At 34.0% G+C, this 27,168-nt stretch overlaps 1 protein-coding gene across 2 annotated transcripts in view; it reads left to right on the forward strand.

Moving 5' to 3' along the window:
* The window catches only part of Dpp10 (Dipeptidyl peptidase 10), a 429,429-nt gene that overhangs the window by 105,177 nt on the left and 297,084 nt on the right, over nucleotides 1-27,168 (forward strand). For both annotated transcript variants that reach the window (XM_072523345.1, XM_072523344.1), the window contains exon 3: nucleotides 15,102-15,196. In XM_072523345.1, the coding sequence (XP_072379446.1) occupies nucleotides 15,102-15,196 (95 nt within the window). The remainder of the gene's footprint in view (nucleotides 1-15,101; nucleotides 15,197-27,168) is intronic.

Genomic DNA, 27,168 nt, shown 5'->3' on the forward strand with positions numbered 1-27,168 from the left:
TTCCAGTAGGATCCTTCAAATTTTGAAGCCATACGAGGGATGCGTGATCAGTCACGACCGTAAACGGAACACCCTCCAAATAAGGACGCAGTTTTTCGACTGCCCATAACACAGCTAAACATTCCCGTTCCGTCGTGGAAAAATTCCTTTCTTGACGCGTTAGTGATCTGCTCAGGAAACTAATTACTTCGTCACCATCCGGGCCTGGCTGCAATAACACGGCGCCCACTCCATATCCTGAGGCATCACATTGGACAACAAAAGGCAAATTGTAGTCAGGACAATTAAGTATCGGAGCAGAAACTAGACATTCTTTTATTTTCTGAAAAGATTCTTCACAACTCGGGGTCCAATTGAATTTTCTTCCTTTCTTCAATATCGCTGTAATTGGAGCTAGTAGTGTCGCAAAGGAAGGAATAAATCTTCGATACCAGGAAAATGTGCCTATGATGCTACGAACTTCCTTGACGGATGTGGGTGTTGGGATACGTAGCATAGCCTTGACCTTATCACCATCAACATGTAGTCCATTCCTATCAACCACATGACCCAAATACTTTAGTTCCGGTCTACAAAATTGACATTTATCCCAGCTAACGGTTAACTTAGCTTCTCTCAAGCGTCTAAAGACTTCCTCTAAGATCGTTACATGTTCTTCAATAGACGACGTCACGATGACCACGTCATCCAAGTAAGTAAAAACATAGGGTTCCAACTCCGGACCGAGGACACGATCTATCAACCTCTGCCATGTAGCCGGGGCATTATGTAATCCAAAAGGCATTCTGCAAAACTGAAAAAGACCTCGACCAGGAACCGTAAAAGCAGTATAAGGCCTGGAAGCCTTAGCAACAGGTACCTGCCAATACGCCGACTTAATGTCTATGGTGGAAAGATAATGCGCGTTCTTTAATTTATTTAAAATATTAGAGATGTACGGTAATGGGTAGCCATCCCTCTCTGTTACGGCATTAAGCTTTCGATAGTCTACGCAGAACCTCCATTTTGGTTCTTCACCTTCTGGAACCTTTTTTTTCACCAAGAGAATCGGGGACGACCAAGCACTATTCGATCGCTCCACTACTCCTTTCGCCAACATATCTTCTAGCTCTTTATCAATATGGCTTTGGATTACTGGGGATACAGGATAGTAACGTTGTTTTATGGGTGCAGATTTACAAACAATCACATGCTCAGTGACATCAGTACAACCAAGAGAAGTGCCCATTAGTTCACGACTTCTATTAATAACTTCCTCCAATTGCGACTTCTCTGCATCGGTCAAAATAGTTTGACCTCGGAGATGATCCACTGAACCTACCATTGCTGGAGCGTCCGAAAAATACCATTCGTTATGCCTCAAATCTGGAACGATACCCATAACACGCCAAAAATCAGATCCTAAAATCAGAATGTGCGGTACGTCCAAAATAACTAATACTGGCAAGACACGCAAGCGATCCCTAACCATGAAAGGTACTAAACATTCCCCCAACGATTCACACATCTGACCATTCGCCACTCTACAAACGGTCTTCTTCGAAGTATCCAACTCTAAACCCAAGTTTTGTAAAAATTTCCAACCAGTTCTTCCTACAATGGTCTTTGAAGCACCAGAATCCAATAATCCCAAAATTTCCTTTCCTAAGACTTTAACTTTCAAATATGGACGTTCATCTCCTTCGGAATGATGTAAAATAAAGTCTAAAATAGGACGTAGGTTGGTCGAGTCAACGTCGGCAACACCTCTTCGACCAGTTAGGTGCGCTTCCTTCCGTTTCCCGAATTACACGAAGGACAAGTTCTGACTGTAAACCCTTCTTTCTTACACTTAAAACAGTGAACAGCCTCCTTCTTCATTAGACACCCTACTGCCTTATGGCCTGACTGATTACAACGATAACAGATTAAAGTCCTAAACTTTCCTCTAGCGGACTCCGATTCGGATGAAACAACAGGACCCTCACTAACACTACTACAACTTTCAGCATCCACACTGATATAAGCTAGGTCCTTTTCCAAAGTATTCATTTTCCTACTATTCGGTTCAACATAGTTCCTAATACAATCACGTCTTTCCTCCATACTGCGACATAGAACACGAAGTTCCTCCAAGGTAGCTGGCAAAGGATCACGTAATCTATCTTGATAGAACGGATGCAAATTCCTAATAACTATAGACAATTTAACTTCCTCTGGAACATGACAACGCAAGCGATTAAAGTAACTATTCATTATTGCCAAGTAAACTCCAATAGTCTCAGACGAATGCTGAGTTCTCCTCCGAAGCTCTTCAAAAAGCGCTTCCCCATGGTGAGCTGACAGGTACTCCCTACGAAACTCTTCAACTAATTCAGCCCAACTCCCTACACGTAGACGAACATCTTTATAAAACTGATAGGCTTTATCCGAAAATAAATCTATACCTGATTCCAAAAGTATACTATCTGGTACATGACGAGCGAGACTCAATTCATTCACCATCTCAAAAAATGCAGAAATAGACATACCCCTAGCAGAACCTGAAAACTTTTCTATTCCCCATTTATGAGGAAGTATCATCCCAGAAGAAAAACTAGAGACAGACCCTGAAAAAACATTATTACCAGCTTGTGACATCGCTCCAGGAGAAGAAGCATGAACTTGTCCTACCCCTGCCTGAAAAGACTGATTTAAAACCGAAATCACATCGAGCGCTACTGGTACCGAACCAGATCCGATTGGATGCTGCTTATCATGTAAATCCTGTGACAACTTCAAAATCTCAGCAAGAAAGTCTGACTTAACAACCTGGGCTGCGTCTGCATCATCACCTGTTGGCAATACCATAAGATCAATTCTCCCCAAGACATGGTTAATCTGTGTCCGCAATCTCAAGGACTCAGCACAAGTAGGAGTTCCGGCAAACTTTCCAACAGCCGTATTCAGCTCCGCAAGTTTAGTCTCGATTGCAGTTTTATCCTGTGAAAAGGTGAATGGGTGCTCAGGATATCTAAAGCTTTCATTTGCTGCCTCACGACTAAGTGCATCAGACAGACTAGACCTCATAGACTCAACAGTGCCAGTAGACACTCCACGAATTTTGAGTTCATATTCCAGTTCCTCTTTCCTTAAGTAGTTGGGTACAAGTTTTCGCACCATCTTGCCAAAGTTCAAAATTTTAAAAAAAAAATGTATCAACCGAAAGGAGCAAATATTCAAACAAAATCAAGATATAAGTAAAAATATTAACACACAGGTACAGTTTACTTTATTAATGGGAGCAAACCAAAAGCAAAATAAAAGTAATAGTCGCTTTATTCAATCTATAAAATTTCACAAAAGATTTTCAAAATTTCATTGTTTCAGAACAAATTACAAGTCACAACATAATCTCAAAAAAAGATTTTACATTCCCTAACATAAGTAAGTTAAACCACAATGTAGAATTTCGAAGTCCAACTTCTCAAAAAAATAAATTTGAACTCCAACTGAAATAGAAATATTTCAAAGTCCTAATATATCCATAATTCTTCTAAGTTCCACAACACCACTTCAAAGTATCTTCTTTTAAGTTCCATTTTTGGCTTCTTCCAACTTCACGTCACACAAAAAAAAAACTAGTAAGCACTTCTTGGCATACACTTCCACTAAACACGAAGTTCTAAGACTACTACTAAGTGCAAAACCAGTGGTAAAGTAAATAAATCAAAGTTAGTCAATTAAAGCCCAAACACGTTAGGTTAACTAATTAAAAGGAATCTACACAAGGGGTTGACAAAAAAAGGTTAATTAATTAAGGGCCCCACGTTGGGCGCCAAAATATGTGGCGTACAAAACCGAATCTATATAAAAAAAATTATAAAATGTACCAAATATAAATCAGACGTACACCCGGAAAGAAAAGTACTATACGGTGACAGTCTGGGAATGGCTCGCGGCTAGACAAAACAGTGGAGATGGTCGTGCGGTCCACAAAACAAAAAAAATCCGAAGTTATATCAGGGGCGCCAGGTAAATTGGCCCACAGCCTTCCCTACGTTACTATTCAATAAACCACCAACTTACCAATAGGTTTACTACTAAAATACTAAGTAACAGTATACAACCTGAATAAATAAAAAAAAAATAAATGAAATTGTCAGATTAGAATTTAGTCAATTTTAATAAATAGATTCCCAAAATAGTTGAAAATAAATACATACATACTACATATTACAATATTATTTAACTTTACCATAGGCTTAATAAAAAAATAATATAAAAATGCGGCTTCTACTTGCCTAACAAAAATTCATAAGTTATTTCTATTTAACAGAACAAAATGAAAGGTAAGACGTATCAAAAGTACCGGACGCTAAGGGGTGTGCGGTTCAATACCAACCAAAAAAAATAATTAACGCAAATAGGACACCACGTGAGCTCAAGTGCGTGCGCAGAAAATAATATAAAAAAAATAAATCTCAAATATATAACCCCCCCTTAGACGCAGTTTACAAAATTAAAATAGGTATGTGTAAATATTGAATTAATAAAATAAACCGCAAATTATCTTTAAAAAAAATCTGTAAAGTATTTGTAAATATGAAAATAAAAACTAACAGCAAATAATCTTTAAAAAAACTATTGTATTCCGCAAACCAAATTAGACGGCGCTTAAATCTTCCGTTGAAAATTAATTATCGATCCATACCTCGAATTTTCATATACTTCACCGCGTGGAATTCCAGTTATAGTTCAGCGTGTCTTCAATCCAAAATCCCATACGCTTGTCGCTGTACATAGACTTGTGTGACAATGTTGAAAAGTTAAAAATTACAGCCAGACGGAAAAATACGAAGAAGAAGAAGCAGAAAAAAAACAAACAAACCAACCAACCAACCCCTTCTTAGCCAGATTAGGGGTTTGAAATATCCCAAATTGGACCGAAGCGTAGCCGGCTATTTGGACTCGTGATTAAGGCTAATTTCTTGATCTAAATACGACTCCCGGTATTCACGTGTACTGTAGATCCGCTTTTTTTAGCGAAATTGTGGATATTCCAAAAAAAACCCTTCCACGAAGGCAGCAAATCCCCTTGAATATCCACACGGTTCGGACTAGTCCAGATCCCACATGGAACAGCAGCAAAAGCAAAAAAACAAAAATGCCGTTTTTAATCTAGCCCAACCTTTCAGTAACACTCTCAAACCTGGAATCACTTTCTTTCCGTCGTCTTTCCGAACACTTGACAACTTGACACACGGAGGTCACCGAATAATACCGAGATTCAAAAATTTCAATTTTATGATCCCAATTCTTCCAAGATAACTCTAGAAAGAACGATCTAAATTAGTTTCTTCACAAAAAAGAGGACGTGTTCCCTTAACTTCAGCACAATTTGCCAGACATTACCCCTATTTAAAAATTACTAATTTTATTTTCGCCACCTTGCTTATAATATATTATAGGCAACCGCTCTTACACGTCCTGAATTATTTAAATTTTGATAAAATAGAGGTGGGACTTTCTACTTTAAATTTGGAACGTAACAAGTTGTCAATCAGCCAGTTACAACATGAGTAATACATTAAACATATAAATTTTATGACCGTAAAGTCCTTAATGTTCGTATGATCGAACTAAAATTAAAATACAAGATACAAGTTAAATATAGCATCTTTTTAATCAGTGTGTTCAAAAAACGGTACACATAATATAATTCAAAACACTTTTTTTGTATTATCTCATTTTTATCTATATATGCATACAAACAAGATGAGGTTCTCAGAGTTCCACAGCAAACTCTTGAGCAGCTATCTACTCAATCCGACAGCTGCTTTGCTATGGACTGTCCAAGTTGCTCACCACAATTTTGCATATACATATATTTTTTTGATAGTACTACAAGACTATTTTGGTACTTGACAGAAAATTTATATCATAAAATTATTATAAATTCTTTCATTTCCATTAGCTAAGGGACTAAGGATATTAAACGGGGCCTGTACATTAAGATCAAGTAATTGTTGAATAAATTGATCTGTTTCATCCTTATATTTTTGGCATTCGAAAAAAATATGATCTAAATCACCTTTTTTGCCACAATTTTGACATAGATTATTTTCGAGAACATGAATTTTATGTAGATGTGTGGGATAACAGGCGTGGCAAAATCTAAGACGTGTTACAGTTGTGATATATTTTCTTGAATAATTATATGGCTGGAACCACATTTTATTTGGTATTTGATTTTGTATACTGCAGTATCTAGAAGGGTTGGTGTAAGTATGTTGTGACCAACATCCGTTCCAAATATTGGGATATTTTATTCTAATATAAACTATTACATCACAAAAACTTAAAGGTAGTTTATTGGTCAAACCATTTTTTAAACTTTTTTTGCCAGCATATCCACATACTCGTTATGTTCGAGATCGACATGTGCTTTAACCCATAGAAAATTATTGTTTTTGTTAACCTTTTGCAGTTCTAAAATTCTTTTTTCAATTGCATATATAATATAATTGGAGGAGTAACTTGGGTATTTAGCCAAAACCAAGGAATTTAAAACAAACAGGGAGTCCGACATAATTATTGCAGAATCAATTGTAGACTGTGATAAAAATGTCAACGCTTTGTAGATTGCAATAGCTTCAGCACTAAATATAGAAAATATGTTATCCAGTTTGTAGGAATAGTTAATATTTTTGGAGGGAATATAAAAATCACATCTCACACCATCCTTGGAATTCGAAGCATCGGTGTATATTGCCACAGATTCCTCGAAGTTTGCAAGTATTGAGTATAATAAGTTAATGTTAATGTGAAAATTATCGCTATATGAAGTTCTACAATCTTTATATTTAGAAACAATGAATTGTAATCATAAAGATCTAGCAAAGTTGAGCTGGGATTATATAAATCACTAAGGATATCTTGATTATATTGAAGTGCTATACACAGTAGTGGAGACTTTTTCTTCGACCAATATTTATTTGTCAGGTCTTGTTCATTTAATACTCTTCTTCTTTGTGTGCCGTGCTTATATTCAAGCGTTGGCTATCGTCATATTGACAAGCTGATAAAATGATTCTCGGTCGGCAGCTAGATGAAACAGTTCCTCGACCGTTCGACCTGTCCATTGTCTGATGTTACGCAGCCATTTAATACTACTATATTTAAATATAGATTACTGTTGGTTCTGGATATTTTAAGAAGAAATTTGTCTGCAAGGAACTGCCTTCTGTGATTTAAATGAGGCTCAATAGCTTCTACATGAAGAGGTTCGACTGGAGTTGTTTTCATAGCACCAAGACAAACACGTAGGACTGAGTTCTGCAAGATATCTATTTTGTTTAAAATCTGTGAACTAGCAGAGCCGTACAAGATACATCCATAATCCAATATGGACCTGATATAGGCACGATAGAATAGTAAGGCGGTTCCAACTCCCCACCAAGTCTTAGTAACCATTTTTAAAAAATTAAAACCTTTTATACATCGGTCTAACATGTAATTAATATGCACTTTCCATGTCAATTTACTATCAAGTACCATGCCAAGATATTTGACCGAGTTTTTAATGGAAAAATTATAATAACCTAGGACCATGTGACTTAATTTAGGTATGTTGTGTCTACTGAAAACACAAACTTCAGACTTGGAGTGGGAAATCTGAAACTCATTTAATGTTAACCATTTATGAACAACACCAAAGATGTGTTTGAAAGAAGCCATAGTGGTATTAAGTTTCTTATTTTCAGTATATACGCAGAGGTCATCTGCATACTGTACTATTTTAAACGGAATGTGATTAAAACTAAATTTATGTAATTCAGCAGTATACAAATTAAAGAGAAAATAGAATAAAATAGAAATATAATAAAATAGAAATAGAATAGAAATAGTATACAATCGAAATAGTATAGAATTTAATAATCATGTTGAGTACCTGATTTGGAATATGAAATAATTTCAACATCTTATCTCTTAAAATGGGGAGGCATATATTATCATATGGACTTTCTATGTCTATAAAAAGCGCAGAAAGGTAATTGTTTCTGCCAAAATTATTGTTTATGTCTACCACAAGAGTACTAAGAGCATCTAGAAAACCAACCCCTTTTTTAAAACAGAATTGATTTTGACAAGCTAATTTATTATAAGTTATCCACCACTCTAGTCTTACTTTGATAATTCTTTCCAAAATCTTCAAAACATACGACATCAAAGAGAGGCCTATATGATTGTACCAAGTTGGGATCTTTATTTGGTTTAAGGATTTCTATGACAATAACAGTTCTTAATATATCAATTTCTGCATTTTTAAAAAGAATATCATTAAAAATATCAAGTAACACGTTTTTTGCTATATTTGGAAGTTTTTTAAGCATAGGATATTTAATATCATCGTAGCCCGGAGCGATGTTAGACCTATTAGTTAGCGCGAAGTCAAGTTCTTCCCGTGTAAATGGATTTAGAAGAAAGTGACTTGAAGTTGTAGGATTATTTTGAATTTCGATAGCAGTATTAACTGATGGAGGTACTATTTTGTCAAAAAATTCTTCAATCAATTCATCATTAAAATGATTAATACTTGGAGTATACTTCCTTTGCATTTTTCTTGCTTCATTCCAAACATTTTTAATAGGTATATTTTTATTTAAGGATGAACTTTTAGTTTTAGAACTTTTTTTGTTTTAGCCATTACTTTCTGTTATCGTACATAATTAGCGAAACTATAGTTAGTTTTATATGTTTTTAAAGTATGTTACCTGTCATAAACAACTTGTTCACATTCGAAGTCCCACCACGGAGGAGGTGGTCGTTTAATAATTTTAAAGAGTTTATATGTCGGCATGGATTGAGAAGATGCATTATTAATACTTTCCATTAGGATGTAGACAAGCTGTCCAAATAGTTAAGTAAATTTTGTTCAATCAGATCAGAATATTGGGTCCAATTAGCTTTATTAACATTTCATTTGGACTTTGGAAGAATGTATTCATTACGAAAATTAACAGAAAAAAGATTCATTTAAACTACATAATGATTTGATCCCAATGTGTCATCTAAGACGTTCCAAGTAATTTCTTTTGCTAAATCAGGAGAGCACAACGTAATATCACCACTAGATTATGCCACACAGGTTGCTTTGCCATTATTAAGAACAACTAAATCAAGTGTATCAATGGCATTCATAAGTTGGTGCCCAATGCCATCATTTTTAAGTGAACCCCACACACTGTTATGCGCATTCATATCACCACCTATAATGCAAGGAACATTAAATTGTTCCAATATTTTATACCAATCTGTGGAAGTCGGTCGAATAAATTGAAGCAAAATTAATGTCAGAGTTATTATATTTTAAGCTGATTCCACAAACAAGAATATCGTCATTAAAATTTCGTGTAATACAAATTTCTTCAAAGCGATTAATTGATTTTATAAATATAGTCACTCCCGCGTAACTGTCATATCGGTCGCGACGAACAATCTTATAACCCTTAAAATTATATTGTTTATCGGGTTTAAACCATGTCTCACTCAACAAGGCAACATCAATATCATTTTCATTTAAAAACTGTGTTAAACTGTTTTTGTTGGCGACAGCAGATCTACAATTCCATTGCATGATTTTCAATATATTTAAGACAGAAAATTATGTAACCTTTTTTGTACCCTCCAATACAGAAGTAATTTCATGATTTATTATTTCACTATCTAAAGATTTCAAATCGTCCAATGGACGTATATTAAAAAAAACTAATTACAAAGTTAGTCATAGCTCGAGCAATATCTTGATTCTCCCTTTCACCACTGTGAAAAGCGGAACGGGGTGGATAGCCTCTGAATACGAGTTTTTATTAATTTCCTTGGCCTCTATAAATAAATTTTATTTTTAATCATAATATTTTTAATTTTTTGTTGTTTTTGGTAAGAAGGACAACTTTTTGAAACCAAAACATGTTCAGTACTCTTACAATGAATACAACTAATGCCCGAATTTTCGCAAGAGTGATTTTCATCTTTATTCTCTCCACATCGAATACATAGATTTTGAGAACTTCTACACTGTTTTGAAATGTGACCGTATCTCAAACACCTATAACACTAAGTAACCCTACCTACAAATTATTCGACTGGACAAAAAACTCGATTTATAATAACATACTGAGGCAGTATATTACCTTCAAAAGCTACAATAACAGTTCGTTTTGCAACATAGTCAAGTGTACCATTTTTTTAACTTTTCTATGCATTCGTTTAATATTTAAGATACGTGAAGGAGATTCAATATTTTTCTGTAAATATACAGTATCAAATTGAGTATCAATATCCTGAAATAAACCTTTGCTTTCTAATAAGTGACCCGGAATAAAGGCTTTTAAATTTTCTTCCTTTAGTTTAGTATTGATGTGATATTAACCTCCTTAGTATTGCTTTGGCTATAGACTTCTTATATTGTAGGCAACTTTATGCTGTCAGTGTTTGAAAGAAGTCACTGTCACTGCCATATTAATTTCTATTGTTTTTGTTAACATTATATGTACAATTTATGTTGATTAAAACCTTATATCGTAGGTTTTGCTTTATCATTTCAATTTAATCAACATAAATGGAGAAGTATCTAAGACCCGAGAGGTTCGACGGGGATCCATCTGTGAAATCAACAGCAAAGGAATGGGACCATTGGAAAAGAACTTTTATGAACTTTTTAGCTGCCCATATTGTCACTCCAGCTGTTTCTCCTGATAGTGCTGCTGTACCACCCCTAGATATTAATGATACTAAGCTACAACTGTTAATAAATCATATTTCGCCACGAGTATATACATATATAAGTGATTGTAACACTTACAACGAATCCATTCAAACTCTTGACAAAATATACATCAAACCAAACAATACTATTCATGCTCGTCACATACTAACCACTAGACGACAACAGGCAGATGAGTCTATCGATTCTTACATGCAATCTTTAAAACAGTTAGCAAAAGACTGCAATTTTACTGCTGTAGATGCTGATACTAATAAAAATGATACAATCCGTGGAGCTTTTATCGCTGGAATGACATCCACAAAGATACGATCGAGACTGTTAGAGAGTTTAACACTAACTTTAGAAGAAACTTACAATATAGCTATTTCAATGAAAATGGCAGAACTCAACTCTCAAGTTTATTCAACTCAACATTCGACACTTAGTGCGCTACCTGGTAACTATCAATTTAAGTCACAGAGCTCTCCAACAAATTCTGAATGTGTCACTGTGACAGCTGCTACCAACTCTACTAACTCTTCTAGGTCAGGACATAAATGTTTTTGCTGTGGTGGGCCAATACATTCAAGGAAGAACTGTCCCGCTCGAGAATCCATTTGCAAATCCTGTAATAAAAAGGTTTGCCGCTCCAAGAGCTTTAGTGCATCTGCCAACGTATTTAAAGGCTATGAAAACTGCACAGCCTGCATTATTGCTGCTAATCCTGCTTCATTGAAAAAAGCTATAGTGCCTGCATCTATAAAAGGTCTTCGTGCTGATGCCCTTATAGATACTGGTAGCTCTGTCAGTTTTATTAATGAAGACTTTGCTAACCTGTGCAAACTCCATAGGAAGCCTTGTATTCAGACTGTTTCTATGGCCTCATTATCACACACCTCTGAAGTTAAAGGTGTGACTACTCAAAATATTAAAATTGGTGACCACTCCTACGACAACATTAATTTACTTATAGTTAAAAATCTCTGTGCTGATATTATAATTGGTCATGATGTTCTATCTAACCACTCAAGTCTAGAATTTGAATTTGGAGGACCTAAAGAAGTATTCAAGGTATGTAGTGTAGTTGAAGCCTCAGTACCTGCAGTTCCTTTATTTTGTAACCTGACTTCAAATTGTAAACCTATCGCAGTAAAATCGCGCCGGCATAGTGCTGAAGATCAGATTTTTATTAAAAATGAGGTAAAGAAGCTTTTAAATGATGGCATTATTGAAGAAAGTCAGTCCCCTTGGAGAGCGCAAGTGCTTATCACCAAAAACTAAACTCACAAGAAGCGGCTTGTCATTGATTATTCTCAAACAATTAATCGATTCACTCAACTTGATGCCTATCCACTGCCAAATATCGAGGAAATGGTTTCCAATGTATCACAATTCACTGTCTTTAGTGCAATAGATTTCCAAAGTGCATACCATCAGGTTCCAATACTTCCACATGAAAAGATGTACACAGCTTTTGAAGCCGCTGGGAAACTGTACCAATTTTGTCGCATTCCGTTTGGTGTTACCAATGGTGTAGCCAGTTTCCAAAGAACAATCGACTGGCTCATACGCACAGAAAATCTTGAAGGGACATATGCCTATCTTGATGATATAACTGTTTGTGGTAAGACGAAGGTAGAACATGACAAAAATCTTGAGAACTTTCTGAAGGCCACAGACAAATATGGCTTGACACTAAACAAAACCAAGAGCAAATTCAATCAAACAGGAATAAACTTACTTGGTTATACTATAGGACCAAACCATGTCATAAAGCCCGATGCTAGTAGACTACAACCCTTATTAAAAATGCCTTCACCGAATGACACTGCATCTCTCAGAAGGGTATTAGGTATGTTTGCCCATTATTCAAAATGGATTCCCAAATTTTCCGAAAGAGTCCACACATTAGCTCATGTCAACAATTTTCCATTGAACGAAGATGCTTTATCTTGTTTTGAAAATCTGAAATCTATAGTTGCAAAGTCATCTGTTCACGCTATCAACGAAAATATGCCATTTGTTGTTGAAACTGATGCTTCAGAACACTCAATTGCTGCTACATTGAGTCAGGATTCCAGACCCGTTGCTTTCTTTTCAAGATCACTTAACTCTAGTGAGCTGAACCATTCTGCTGTGGAGAAAGAAGCATATGCTATTGTTGAATCTCTAAAGAAGTGGCGCCATTTTCTTATAGGAAAGCCTTTCACAATCATTACTGATCAAAAGTCTGTAACATTTATGTTCAACACGAAGCATTCCAGCAAGATTAAAAATGAGAAAATACAAAGATGGCGACTCGAATTGGCACCTTATAAATATGACTGTGTATCGACCAGGAAAAGACAACCAAGCAGTGGATGCTTTATCGCGCATCTGCTCTTGTGCTACTACCACGGCGGCAGGTGCATCAAAACTTAAGTCACTTCACACTGCACTTTGTCATCCAGGGGTAACACGTATGTTTCATTGGATAAAATCAAAGAATTTGCCTTTCTCTCTCAATGAAGTCAAGACTATGACTCGTGACTGTGGGGTATGTGCTAAAATTAAGCCGAGATACTTTAAGAATGAGGGGCTTTTTCCAAAGCTTATAAAAGCCACATCTCCCTTCGAACGCTTTAGTATTGACTTTAAAGGACCAGTGCCTTCGAATACCAATAATCATTATATTCTTACGGTAATAGATGAGTATTCCAGATTCCCATTTGCTTTCCCATGCAGTGACATTAGTGCCAAAACAGTAATCAAGAATTTAAATAACTTATTCATGATGTTTGGAATGCCTGCATACATTTATTCGGATAGGGGGGCTCAATTTCTGTCAGCTGAAATCAAAGAGTTTCTCAACGCCAGAGGAATCGCAACAAGTAGCACTACTGCTTATAATCCTCAAGGAAATGGTCAAGTGGAGAAGTTGAATTCTACTGTCTGGAAAGCTATTCAACTGACCTGTGAATCACATGAAGCACCTATTGAGAATTGGGAACAATACCTACCTGTCGTGCTGCATTCCATTCGTTCACTGTTGTGTACCGCAACTAACTGTACGCCGCATGAAAGGATGTTCGTGCACACACGTCGATCTCCAAATGGGAATACAATACCGTCATGGCTAGCAGAATCTGGGCATGTCTTGATGAAAAGGTTCGATCGGAAGAACAAGTACCAGCCTATCGTAGAGGAAGTGGAGGTAATAGAGGCAAATCCTGAATACTCTTTTGGTAAACTGAAAGACGGACGGGAGACCACAGTGTCTAATCGTCATCTGGCTCCGTGTGGACGAGGTGAAGGGGAAATACTAGATATACCAGGTCAAGAATCAGTGTTCGTAGAAGACCCACATGAGTTACATTCGAGTCTTAATAATTCCTCATCCAATACAACCACGCAAAACATGCAGCCCCTGGCAGATACATTTACATCTCCCCCTCCACCGGATTCATTACTTCTTGAAGAACCCTCAATAAGTTCTGAACAGAGCTTATCGCCTCCTTCAGCACTACCTAGAAGATCTGAAAGAATTCGTCATTTACCACGGTATTTGGAAGAGTATAGTGTAAGAGAATGATGTGATATTAACCTCCTTAGTATTGCTTTGGCTGTAGACTTCTTATATTGTAGGCAACTTTATGCTGTCAGTGTTTGAAAGAAGTCACTGTCACTGCCATATTAATTTCTATTGTTTTTGTTAACATTATATGTACAATTTATGTTGATTAAAACCTTATATCGTAGGTTTTGCTTTATCATTTCAAGTATTATTTATAAGACTATTTGCATCATGTATAGAAGCTACTACTACCTTAATTCTGTTCCTACCAATTCCCCTTACTTGAAGGATATTAGAAATTCCTAGTTTTTTGTACAAAATATGACCTATTGTAATTAGATGTAAGCGACGAAGATCAGTGTTATCTATCCTGTTAATATACACAAAAATATTTTCAAGATTATACTTATCTGAATTTATGCTAAATCTTCTATTTTTTAACGGTACAACGTTTTCTTCAGGCTCCATTACTTCGGATGAGTTAACAATATTGTTAGAGGCACTTAGAAGTGTCCTCGAGTCAATGCCAGTCCCCATAGGGAAAAGTAACAAATTTTTAAGCACTATGCGAGTATGTTTTTATTAAACACTACAATTTACAAAAAAAAACAATGAAATAAACTACTTTAAAATGCGGAGAGTATTTAAAAATGCGTATCAACACTTTGACAGTTATTTGACAATTAAGTTGGAATTTTGATACACAATAAATAGCTGAGAAGGGTTACAATTTCATAAAAAAATTGAATTAACTGTATTATATATTATTATATATGAATATAATTTTTGCATAATTGTTGAATAATATTTTTTTTTCAGATGACGAATTGATCTTTAGGGATCAATGGGGAGGAATTAGTATATTGAATGCCTTTAACCTGACAGTGAGGACTATTATGTCAAACCAAACATTTGTGAGTATATTGATCAATTATTACAATTTCTTTTACTTAAATTTAAAGTCTATAATTTAACGAAAGTAGACAAATGTATAATCTGACAACTCTCAACATTACATTTACTTTTATAAATTTTCGAAACTGTTACTGGTTACGCTTATATTATTGATTGTGACATGATTAATTGAATATCTAATACCCCATTTGTTTAAGTGGTATTTTTAATGACTCTTTTCTATCATTAAAACAGCAGCATTTTGTTATCCAATACATATTGCTACAAAACTTTTCTTCCATGCCAGCTAAATATAACCATTCCCTCATTTTTGGAACCAATAGTTCGATAGGGAAATACCAAGAACCATTAAACCCATTAAAATGAACGAAATATGACTGACTGTGAAGACGCTGTTGAAAGCCAGTAGAAAAATAGTTATGAAAATGTGGAATGGAAATCGTGAGAAAGTTACAATCTTGTCATTAAAACATCTTTTATGTTATTGTGTATGTAGTACTCGTTCGCGGCGTTAGTCTGACATAGGTTAATACGCTACATCCAAGATAGGACTTTATTGAAGTTATGCTGCCAGTGGTACATGAAATAATTGGTATATTAACTACTCTGTTGGTTATAGAATACCAAGGAGCTTCTTTTAAAGGAAAAAATTCAATTTTCTGAGGAAAATCGTAATCGTATCCTGAGCATATTAAAATTATAAAGCAGGTAAAAGAAAATTATGTTAAAGTCATAGAATCTTATAGAATTTTTCCACAATATATGATCCTAAGTTTTGGTTGAAGAAGTTTAATTATAGACCGTTTATTGATCATTATTAAAATTTTCTTTTAGAATAGCAATGTTTTAAGTACTAAAGCCGTTGATTTAGGTCTGTAGATTTGGATTAAGAACTTACTTAATGAATTATATTGTTTAAAAAAGCATTCTTTTTCTCATTTAAACACCTCAGGAAAAAGAACCTCATTTATACAGGCAAATATTTAAATAAACGGAAAAATATATTATATGTGTATGATGTTGCAGTATTAAAAAACAGTATTGGAAGCAATTTGTAAATTTATGTTTGGAAATCAAACTGGGAGAGGTAACAAAATAATATTTCGTTTCTTCGACAGACCACTTTGGTTAACTACACCATATCGAAATTGCATAATACATCAATAATTAAGCAACTTAAATCAATTACTCTTAATAGTTGGCAGTACGAAGATAACTATACAGCGATGGCCACTTAAAAGCGTCCATACTGGTATTACAATTCATTCTTCTTCTTCAAGTGCCCTGTCCGTTGCGAACGTTGGCTATTAATATGGCAATTCTGATCTTGTTTGCGGCGCTTCTGAATAGTTCGACCGATGTGAGCCCGAACCACTTCCTCAGATTTTGGAGCCACGAGTGTCTTCTCCTGCCTGGCCCTCGCTTACTGTCTATTTTCCCCTGGACAATCAATTGCAGTAGACGGTACTTATCGTGTCTCAATATGTGGCCTAGATATTCAAGCTTTCTTTGTTTAATTGTATTTACGATTTCTTTCTCCTTTCCGATTCTTTGGATTACCTCTATGTTGGTGACATGTTCGGTCCAGGATATACGAAGAATGCGTCGGTACACCTACATTTCGAATGCTTCTAGTTTTCTCGTGAGCGTCTCCGTCAGCGTCCAGGCCTCCACACCATACAGTAAGATCGGAAAAATGTAGCATTTAACTAGACGTAGTTTTATAGGAAGAGACAAATCCCTGCTTATGAGGAGCTTTTTCATATTGCTAAATGCTGCTCTAGCTCGTTCTATTCTCGCCTTAATTTCTGTGGCCTGTTCCCATTTTGCATTTACGTTGGTGCCAAGGTACACATAAGATTCTACATGGTCAATTAGTATGTTACTTATCCGTAACTGTCGAGCAGGCTGTTGCTTCCTGCTTATCAGCATCCACTTTGTCTTCTTGAAGTTGAGGCTCAGGCCGTATTCCTCACTAACTGAATAAACTCTTTCCATTACCTGCTGTAATTCGTCTATGGTACTGGCAAGGATCACCGTGTCGTCGGCATATCTTATATTGTTCGTTAACTCGCCGTTTATTTTTATGCCCTCATTTGCATTTTCCATACATTTATTAAATATTTCTTCGGAATAAATATTGAATAGGAGTGGGGATAATATACAACCCTGACGGACACTTCTTTTGATCTGCACACTTTTAGTGAGTTCGTTGCCAATTTTTGCTCTTGCTGTTTGACCCCAGTATAGGTTTGCCACAATTCGAATGTCCTTGTCGTCAATACCTGTCTTTCGCAGAATATCTATCAATTATTTATAATTCATTGGATTTTGTAAACATTCGAAAACAGATTGATTTTTATTCTAAAAAGTTCGATTTTTAACGTTGTAGATATCTGTCACTTGTTAATACCCTCCCTTCCAGGATAACAAACCCTTAATTTTAAATAGGAGATGGAGAGGTATTTTTCTGAAGAAGTAAGGCATCCATGATTCTTTTTTTCATATAACTTTCTTCGTGAGAAAGAGTATCAATTCATTAAAATTGTTACACCTATTAAAAACCCAACCAGTTTCTTTAAACTATTTGACTAATTTACTAACAGAGATCTTGTTATGGGATTTTGGTTAGGATATAAATTATTTAAGATATTACACGTTTTGTGTTGACTACATATATCACCATATCCTAATATTATTAAAATATCAATTCGTTCTTTTTCAGATATACGGTCCAATGGCTCCTATATGATTTTAAACACCAACAATACTAATTTATTGCAACGCAAAGTTGTTATAGTACTGGTCATAGTCATAGCCATCTAAATATATTATTTTAACTTCAGCGAAGATTTTGTAAATCTAGCAATAACTTTGAAATTATGGCATCCAGTTATAGTGCACATTAAACATAATATAATCAGTATTGTTTAAGGACTTCAAAAAGTAAAAAATATACAGGGTGACCTATTTAAAATAAGAAAGTTCATTAGATTTCCAGACAAATAAAACATCTGACAACAATGTTAATACCACCGTAATGTTGGCCGAATCACAAGACCCTCACACTAAAATCTTTAAAAATCGTGCATCTCGTTTCCGAGACAATTAAGGCGTCCCATACTTAAAACTTACTCTATATATTATTTATATAGGTACATATAGTGTGTAACTTAGCGGGTGAATGTGTGTGAACTTAGCGGGTCAACACAATTCGGTTTTAAGGGAGGACTAGGAACAAGAGAGGCAATTTTATGTTTGAACACCTTAATACAAAACTGTTTAGATCAACGAAAAGATGTCTACCTCACCTTCATCGACTACGAGAAGGCATTTGACAATGTTAAACATGATATCATGATGAAACTACTACATAGAGCCAACATTGACCAGAAGGAGATCAGAATTATTCAGAATCTATACTGGAACCAAATGGCAAAGGTGAGGATTGATCAAGACCAATATACGGATGAATTTGAAATCCAGAAAGGTGTCCGCCAAGGCTGCATACTCTCTTCGATGCTTTTTAATTTATATGTTAAAAATATATTTGCGGAAGCATAAGAAGACACGGAATTAGGCATTAAGGTGAACGGCATACCAATTAGCAACCTACTCTATGCGGACGACACAGTGATTATAACTGATAATTTGGAAGATCAGCAGTTATTACTTGATAGGGTGAATAGCATAGGTAAAAAATATGGCCTCAAAATCAACATCTTGAAAACGAAATATATGGCCATTAGCAGAAACCCTCCAGAAAGCCCGATAATATGCATAGGTGACGATCGCATAAAACGCGTGAAAACTTTTAAATACCTTGGCACCACAATCAATGACCAATCGGATCCACAACAAGAGATAAAAACCCGAATACAAATGGCAAGACAAGCTTTTGTGAAATTCAGACCGCTCCTATGTAATCAAAACCTAAATTTCGAAATACGCTACAGAATGGTCAAGTGCTACATATGGTCCATCTTGCTTTATGGCATGGAAACGTGGACTTTGAAAAAAACATCTATCAACAAACTTGAAGCATTTGAAATGTGGTCATTGAGAAGAATGATGCGCATACCTTGGGTGGATAGAGTTCGAAACGATGACGTCCTTAAGAGAGCCGGCGTGGAAAGAGAACTCTTTGGATTAATTAAAAAACGCAAGATTGGTTACCTTGGGCACATATTGAGAGGAGCAAAATATGAAATACCACAGTTAATCCTACAAGGGAAGATCGAAGGTAGGATAGGCCGCCAACTCTGTGTCACGCCGCCAAGAACAGAATTCTAGTAATGAGATTGGTGTATGGCACCTACGCACCTTGGTGTATGGCATGTTAAGAAGAAGAAGTGTGTAAACGTGAGTTGACAGCATGAGGAAAATTTTTTTAATATTAATATTACGAAAAAAAATTATTACATTAAAAAGTTCTACATAGTATAAAACGTCAAATGCAACATCAGATACAAAAATTTGATCTTTGCTCAAAAATAAATCGTCTTTTTTTTGACAACTGCGAATATTATTATAAAGAAAAGAGGTTTAGAGTTATTAAAAATAACTTTCAAATATTGTTTATTTATATTCACAAACTATTTTATTAAACATTTTCTTTGCGATAACGTTGAAACATTTTTAGCAATAATTAAAATTTTAAAAAAAGGTTTTAGCAATAATTAAATATTAATTAATTTGAATTATTAAAAATTTAATAAAGTAATGCTTAATAAACTTTTTTCTGCAGCCGTCCTAAAAACTAAACTTTACTTTAAAATCGTACCGAAAACGACTATTTTCGGGACGATTTTTTATACGTTTGGAACGATTTTTTTACTGTTGTAATGATTTTCAGTATCTACGTTAGCGAGTTAATAATAATATCAACTTGTATTTTTATTATGACAGTGCTTGTCATGCAAGATTCGAAAATGTTTTCGCTTTTCCATTAAAAAAATGGACATCAGTAGAGAAAGTGACACCGAATTGATTCCATATGAGATAAGTGAAGCTGCTAAAACTTATACCTATGAATTATTGCCGCTAAAGTCAAGAGAGAGGTATGAATTGGTCGACAATTAATTTGTCTTAATGTATCTATTTAGCCAGATTATTTTTAACATAAAAAACGCCTGCAAACAAAATATTACGTACGTAACACGATCCAAAAGCAATTTTATTACTTTCAGAAGTTGTTACATAAATTACTATTATGTAAAAATATACTGTGAAGTATATACTTCACATATATATATATATATATATATATATATATATATATATACATATATATATATATATATATATATATATACATATATATATATATATATATATATATATATATATATATATATATATATGTGAAGTCATAAAAACTGTTAAAATTAGAACGATTCAATATCTGGGTCATATAATGAGGGGCGAGAAGTACGTATTACTTAGATTAATTATGCAAGGGAAGATACAAGGGAAGAGAAACCCAGGACGACGCAAAATATCCTGGCTAAGAAATTTGAGAGAGTGGTTCAGTTGCAGCTCATTAGAATTATTCAGAAGCGTGGCCAATAAAATTAAGATAGCGATGATGATTTCCAACCTCCGATAGGAGAAGGAACCTGAAGAAGAAAAATATACTCAACTTTTCAAAATACCGAACTTGTCTCAACAAGATCAGAGACCTTACTAATAATAATTGCTACATGACTGTGCTGCATTCACCACCACATTCTTAGAACCCTGATCGTTCTTTCATCTGCACAGAGTGACTTAAATCATTCTTCCCGCTGATGCCGCATCTTTTTTCCTCTATTACATCGAACTGAGAGCATTTTTGTTAGTAGTATTTTTTGTGGTTAAAAAAGATGGCACTGAACTATATTAATAGTGGCGCTGAATCTGAATTTCGATTTTTTTGGACTACAAGCATTTTTCCTCCTGACCATTCAAATGATGTGAGTAATATGGCTTTTAATAAAGGAAAAACTTGTATGGAAAGTTTGTCAAATCCAGTGTATAACCAAACAAAAAATTAGCAAATGGACCAACTAGAGCATGAAAAAGTAATTTTAATCTTATTTCCTTAGAAATTTGGGAATAGGTTAAAGACTGGTAAGTTCGTCATTGTTGATAAAACTATTATAAAAAACAAAATTATACAATTACAATAAACATAAAAATATATACAAATATACAGAAAAAAACATTCACACACAAGACACTACACATACCAAAAATATTGTAGATTGATCACTCACTACATATGGGACAGGTTTAATGCTCTTTAAAAGATGTTCTTTAATGGTTTTAAAGGAAGAAAGATGGAATTTTTCTCTCCCTATATCTCGCTTCCTCCATTTATTCCTTTTTTAAAACCATATTACTTACATCATCTCGGAATAGGTTATTAATTCATCTATAAATAAATAACACTAATTTTCATTGATATATCTTTAAAATAAATGTAAAGAACTTTATTAAAACAATATCACTGATACAGTTACAAGCAATAAAATCCATCTTGTTTGCAATCAATCACAACAAGAAGTAGCCACTACACTAGCTCTTCAAGAAACATCCCTTTTAGATCCATTTATATTAAGTTAAAAACCCATAGACGATACTTTAGCATAAATGAGCATTTGAAACACGCCATCTTAAAAATAGACCTTGTACCGGAATGTAAGTACTGCTTATATTATTTAATACTAATTTAACCTTTACATTCTTTAAATATAATAATCCTCCCCCATGTTTAACTAATATAAGCAATATTGGGACCTTTCGTACCATACCTGATGTAAACTTTGTTTAAATTTAACTTTGTGTAATACTAATTTAACCTTTACATTCTTTAAATATAATAATCCTCCCCCATTTTTAACTAATATAAGCAATATTGGGACCTTTCATACCATACCTGATGTAAACTTTGTTTAAATTGGTAGAATTATAATATGTAATTTTTCTAGCATTCTAAATATTGTACTTTATCAGTGACTTGATGATGACCAGAAAACTGTAGTAGTCGAAACCGGTCGTAGCTTACCAAATAAATTCTTTACTTCTACTGCCTAGGTGTCAAGGAAATCACTTATATCCTTGTCTAAAAGCACAAAAAATAATAATCCGTATTTAAGGTGTCTTGGTAAAAAAAGGTTCAATTATTTCATCGTTGTAAATTCCCTGCACACATTTTGTTTTGTACGTAAAATGTAGATTCGTATTATTCCACCAACGATAATTTTGGCTAAAAGCTTCCATTTCATGAGAATGTTGCCCCATCTCAATAAATAAAACATCTTGACATAAATGAGTTATCGTCCAAGTTATCTTGTATATATCAGAGCAGAATTCAAATGATCTATCCTTATGTAATGATCACTACGAATTTTTTGAGATTTGGTAGGATAATATTTGCGTTTTTTTTTTTAGAATCTTTGAAAGGATAACATTTTTAGTATCATTTAGGAATAACTATTTCTCCTTTTCACAGAAGAATAATCAAAATATTTAGTTGCAGAGAGCAGGTCCTAACTTTATTAAATATTTTTTTCTTAAATTTGTGAATATTTGTATCAGCACGTCGGAAAATATAAATGTCTCTAGCTTCTCGAAATGATTTAAACTTATCCCGTACTGTTAGCAACATCTCAATTTTCTCTTCCAGACAATGTTGCTGGCATTTCTACCGATTCGTAAACAAATACTCTTTGAAACGTGAAATTGTTGTGACAGTTCTCAAATTCTACATGCCAGTGAATTCTGGGTTAATTATGTATTAATGTGCAAACTTCAATTTTCAACGTTCTCGCAGAGACTATGTCAAACAAAATAGTTTTGTTAATATAAATAAACAATATTTAATATTTAAAATTTAATTTTAATTCTAAACGTTCTTTTTATGATAATTTTCGAATTTATCAAAAATAAGGTGTTTTACTCTTATAAAATAAAATCCACAATTTTATATCTGATGATTAAATTCACAATGCCGTCACAAACTTTGTGCCATTTTCGGACCGACGTCTTCTTATTCAACTATCCGGAAAGCCAGTTAATATTAACATCATTCAAACTTATGCCCCTACGGCCGATAAACCCATAGAAGAGCTAGAAGCGTGGTATGCTGACGTAGAAAAACTTATAAAGATGACCAAAAAACGAGACCTAACATTTATCTTAGGTGACTTTAATGCTAAGTTAGGTAGAGGAAAAGTTTCTGGATTGATTGGAGACTTCGGACTTGGAGCAAGAAACGACAGGCTAGAGAGAATGACAGAATTCTGCCAACAACACAACATGGTAGCGACAAATACATGGTTTAAATTACACCCTCGCAGATTGTACACTTGGACTTCACCACAACACAATGAAAACAGAGTAATCCGTAACCAAATAGATTACATATTGGTCAACAAAAGATATCACAATGCAATCATCAGTGCAAAAACATATCCTGGAACTGACATCAATTCCGATCATAATCCTGTTGTTGCAAAAGTTCGCGCAAGATGGAAACTAATAAAGAAACAAAAACCTCAACACCAACTATTAGACATCCAATTATTGAAAAACGACACCATACATCAGACAGTAAATAAAGAATTAAACAAAAATTTAGGAAATATCGACCACAATAGAATTAGAGAGTACGATGACATAAACGCTCTGTGGAAAACTATTAAAGAACAAATGAACAATGTAACGAAAAAACATCTAAAAGTAACACCTAGAAATAACAAACAGGAATGGATGACAGAAGAGATTTTACAATTAATGAACAAACGAAGAGAATCCATAGGAAAAAATGACAAGGACGGAGAATACAAAAGACTAAATAGAATAATTCGAAAAAAAAATAACCGAAGCAAAAGAGAAATGGCTGGAAACAAAATGCGTGGAAATAGAAGAACTACAACAAAGGCACGATTTTTTTAATTTACATAAAAAGGTAAAAGAGTTTATATCGACTTTTCACACCATGCTGAACACGGATGGCAAACTGCTAGAATGAACGGAAGACAAACTGAAAGAATGGGAAAACTATATTAAAATTCTCTTTCACGACATACGAGAAGAACCAAGATTGGAAAATAACAACGAAGGGCCAACAATTCTGAAATCTGAAATCATAAATGCAATTAATCATCTTAAAACAAATAAAAGCCCAGGTCCAGACGGAATATACCCAGAAACGTTAAAATTAATCAGCGAAGAACATATCGAAATATTTGTCCTTTTATTCAATCGCATTTATGATACAGGTAAAAAAACCCAAGATTGGCTGGAGTCAATATTCATCCCACTACCAAAAAAGCCAAACCCACAACACTGCAATGAGTTCCGTCTGATAAGCCTTATGAGTCATGCAGTAAAAGTCCTACTAAAAATCGTACATAATCGTATGTATAGAAAGTGCGAAACAATCATCGGAGATGATCAGTTTGGATTCAGAGCCGGCATGGGAACGAGAAAAGCCCTGTTCAGTTTACTAGTTCTCGCCCAAAAATGCTACGACCAACAGAAAGATATATTTATATGCTTTATAGACTTCAAAAAAGCATTTGATAGAGTAAGACACGACCTACTATTAGAACGTTTGCAAGAAGTCGGTTTAGATGGAAAAGACATCAAATTCTTAAAAAACTTGTACTGGAACCAAAACGCCAGAGTTAGGATCGAAGGTTCCACATCCGCAGAAGTAGAAATTAGGAGGGGAGTTAGACAAGGATGTGTTCTGTCGCCTCTGCTGTTGAATCTTTACTCCGAGTTTCTATTTAAAGAAGCATTGGAGGATTCCAAGGATGGAGTCAAGGTGAATGGCGTAAATATCAACAGTATCAGATACGCCGATGTTACAGTATTAATTGCGGATTCCGACGTAGGTCTACAACGACTCATTGACAAGACCAACTCGACCTGTGAGCAATTTGTTATGAAAATAAACATTACAAAAACCAAAGTGATGTCAATCCGAAAAAACCAAATAAAAAAAAAATTAAAAAAAACTGCTTTATGCTTCTCGAATAAAACTCGAAATTCGACTACATTTATCAAAATGCTACGTCTGGTCCACTCTTCTATATGCAGTTGAAACGTGGACCCTAAAAACATCAACCGTAAATAAATTGGAGGCCTTTGAAATGTGGATCTACCGGAGAATGCTCAAAATTTCATGGACATCGCATACCTCAAACGAAGAAGTGCTGCATAGAATAGGCAAGGAAAGAGAACTTTTTAACACAGTAAAAGTTAGAAAAATATCATACCTAGGCCACATACTGAGAAATAATAAGTACCAATATGCCCAACTTATAGTGAAAGGAAAAATCGAGGGAAAGAGAGGCCTAGGAAGGAAAAGACTATCGTGGCTCAGAAACATCCGACAATGGACAGGGCTAAATTTTGAACAGCTAATAAGAACAGCTGAAGATAGAGAAGATTTTAAAATTGTAGTAGCCAACCTCCATTGAGGAGAGGGCACTTTAAGAAGAAGAAGAGGTTAAATTCAAGGTTTTGGACCATAAATCAACTTTTATAAACAATATATTTTTTCGTGAAATTATTACTAAAGAAGTTTCCCATAGATATTAAACGTAGCTAAAAGATACCTCTGAAAATAAACTTAAGTAATAGTGTGAATAATGCAGAAAACTTAATTTAAATTTGCGTACTGTTATTAATAATATATAAAACAACAAACGGCAGAATGATAATAAAATCAAAATAGTATGTATACTCGGTTCACTAATCCGAGTTTAACTCTTATAAATTTATCAATTATTTTTTTGTGAAGTTAGTTACATTTTGACAGACTGGAAGTGCCTATAAACTAAAAATTATTTACTACTATCACATGCAAAATAAAACAGCGTAAAACTATAAGTCAAAGGTTTAATGTTTATTTTGTTGAAATTGTATAAACGTATATAAATTTGTATTTAGAAATAGAAAGATTACTATTTACAAAATAGCCTTTGGGCCATTACCATTTGTTTGTTGTATAGTAAAACCAATTACTGCCAATCAAAATTTATTTATTTACACCGTATAATGTATTGATCAAACAAACAAATAATAAATTCACAAAACAGTGTTATTCGATTTTCAATAAACAATGAAATTCATTTCGACTCATTACTTTGAATTGGAGGTGTTAATATTAAATAATATTGAATTTAATTCATTACTTTAAGGAAATATTAAGTGACTCAATTTCTCAGCGTTCCTTACAATAATTTTAAGTCGCCTACATTTGGCACAACCCAACCACTGTAGATTATTATCATCCCAGTTAATTTTAATATTTTTAATTTTCAATTTTAATATTGAATTGATGCACAAACTTAAATTTTTAACATTATTGTAGAGAAAATGTTGAAAAATAGTTTTTATTTATTGGAAATAAACAATTTTAAACATTTTAAAGTTATTTTTAATTTTAAACAAAAAACAAAAACATTTTAGACAAAAATAATTCTGTCAAAAATAAAAAAATTTACTCCCGAGTAAAAATCCCATTTTTAAAGCACTTTATATACAAGTAATAAAAGCTGATATCTGATGGTAGATGGTATAGATCAATATATATATATATAATTGTTTTTATGGGAAAATAAAACTGCTCTTCCTATTTTCCTTACAATGTTATCATATTTTCTCAAGTTTAAAATAGACGTAAATATATTTACCTTACTAAAGTTGAAGACGTTACTTTCTGTTTAAATGAACTACTGTAGAGATACATCGTGGAAAATATTTTGTATAAGAGTATAATGTAACTGTTTGTATGGGAAAATAAAGTCGTTGCTTCTACTATTTTCCTTATAATTTTATCATATTTTCTCATCTATTAGACTTTCCTAGATTTTAAAATATTTCAAAACCAAAATTGCCCAAATCAATTGAGTCGTTCTCGATTTATTATAAAAACAGTTTTGCAGAACAAAAAGTTTTATCTATTTATCAT

The sequence above is a fragment of the Diabrotica undecimpunctata genome, chromosome 2 (assembly GCF_040954645.1).
Source record: "Diabrotica undecimpunctata isolate CICGRU chromosome 2, icDiaUnde3, whole genome shotgun sequence".
Taxonomy (NCBI): domain Eukaryota; kingdom Metazoa; phylum Arthropoda; class Insecta; order Coleoptera; family Chrysomelidae; genus Diabrotica; species Diabrotica undecimpunctata.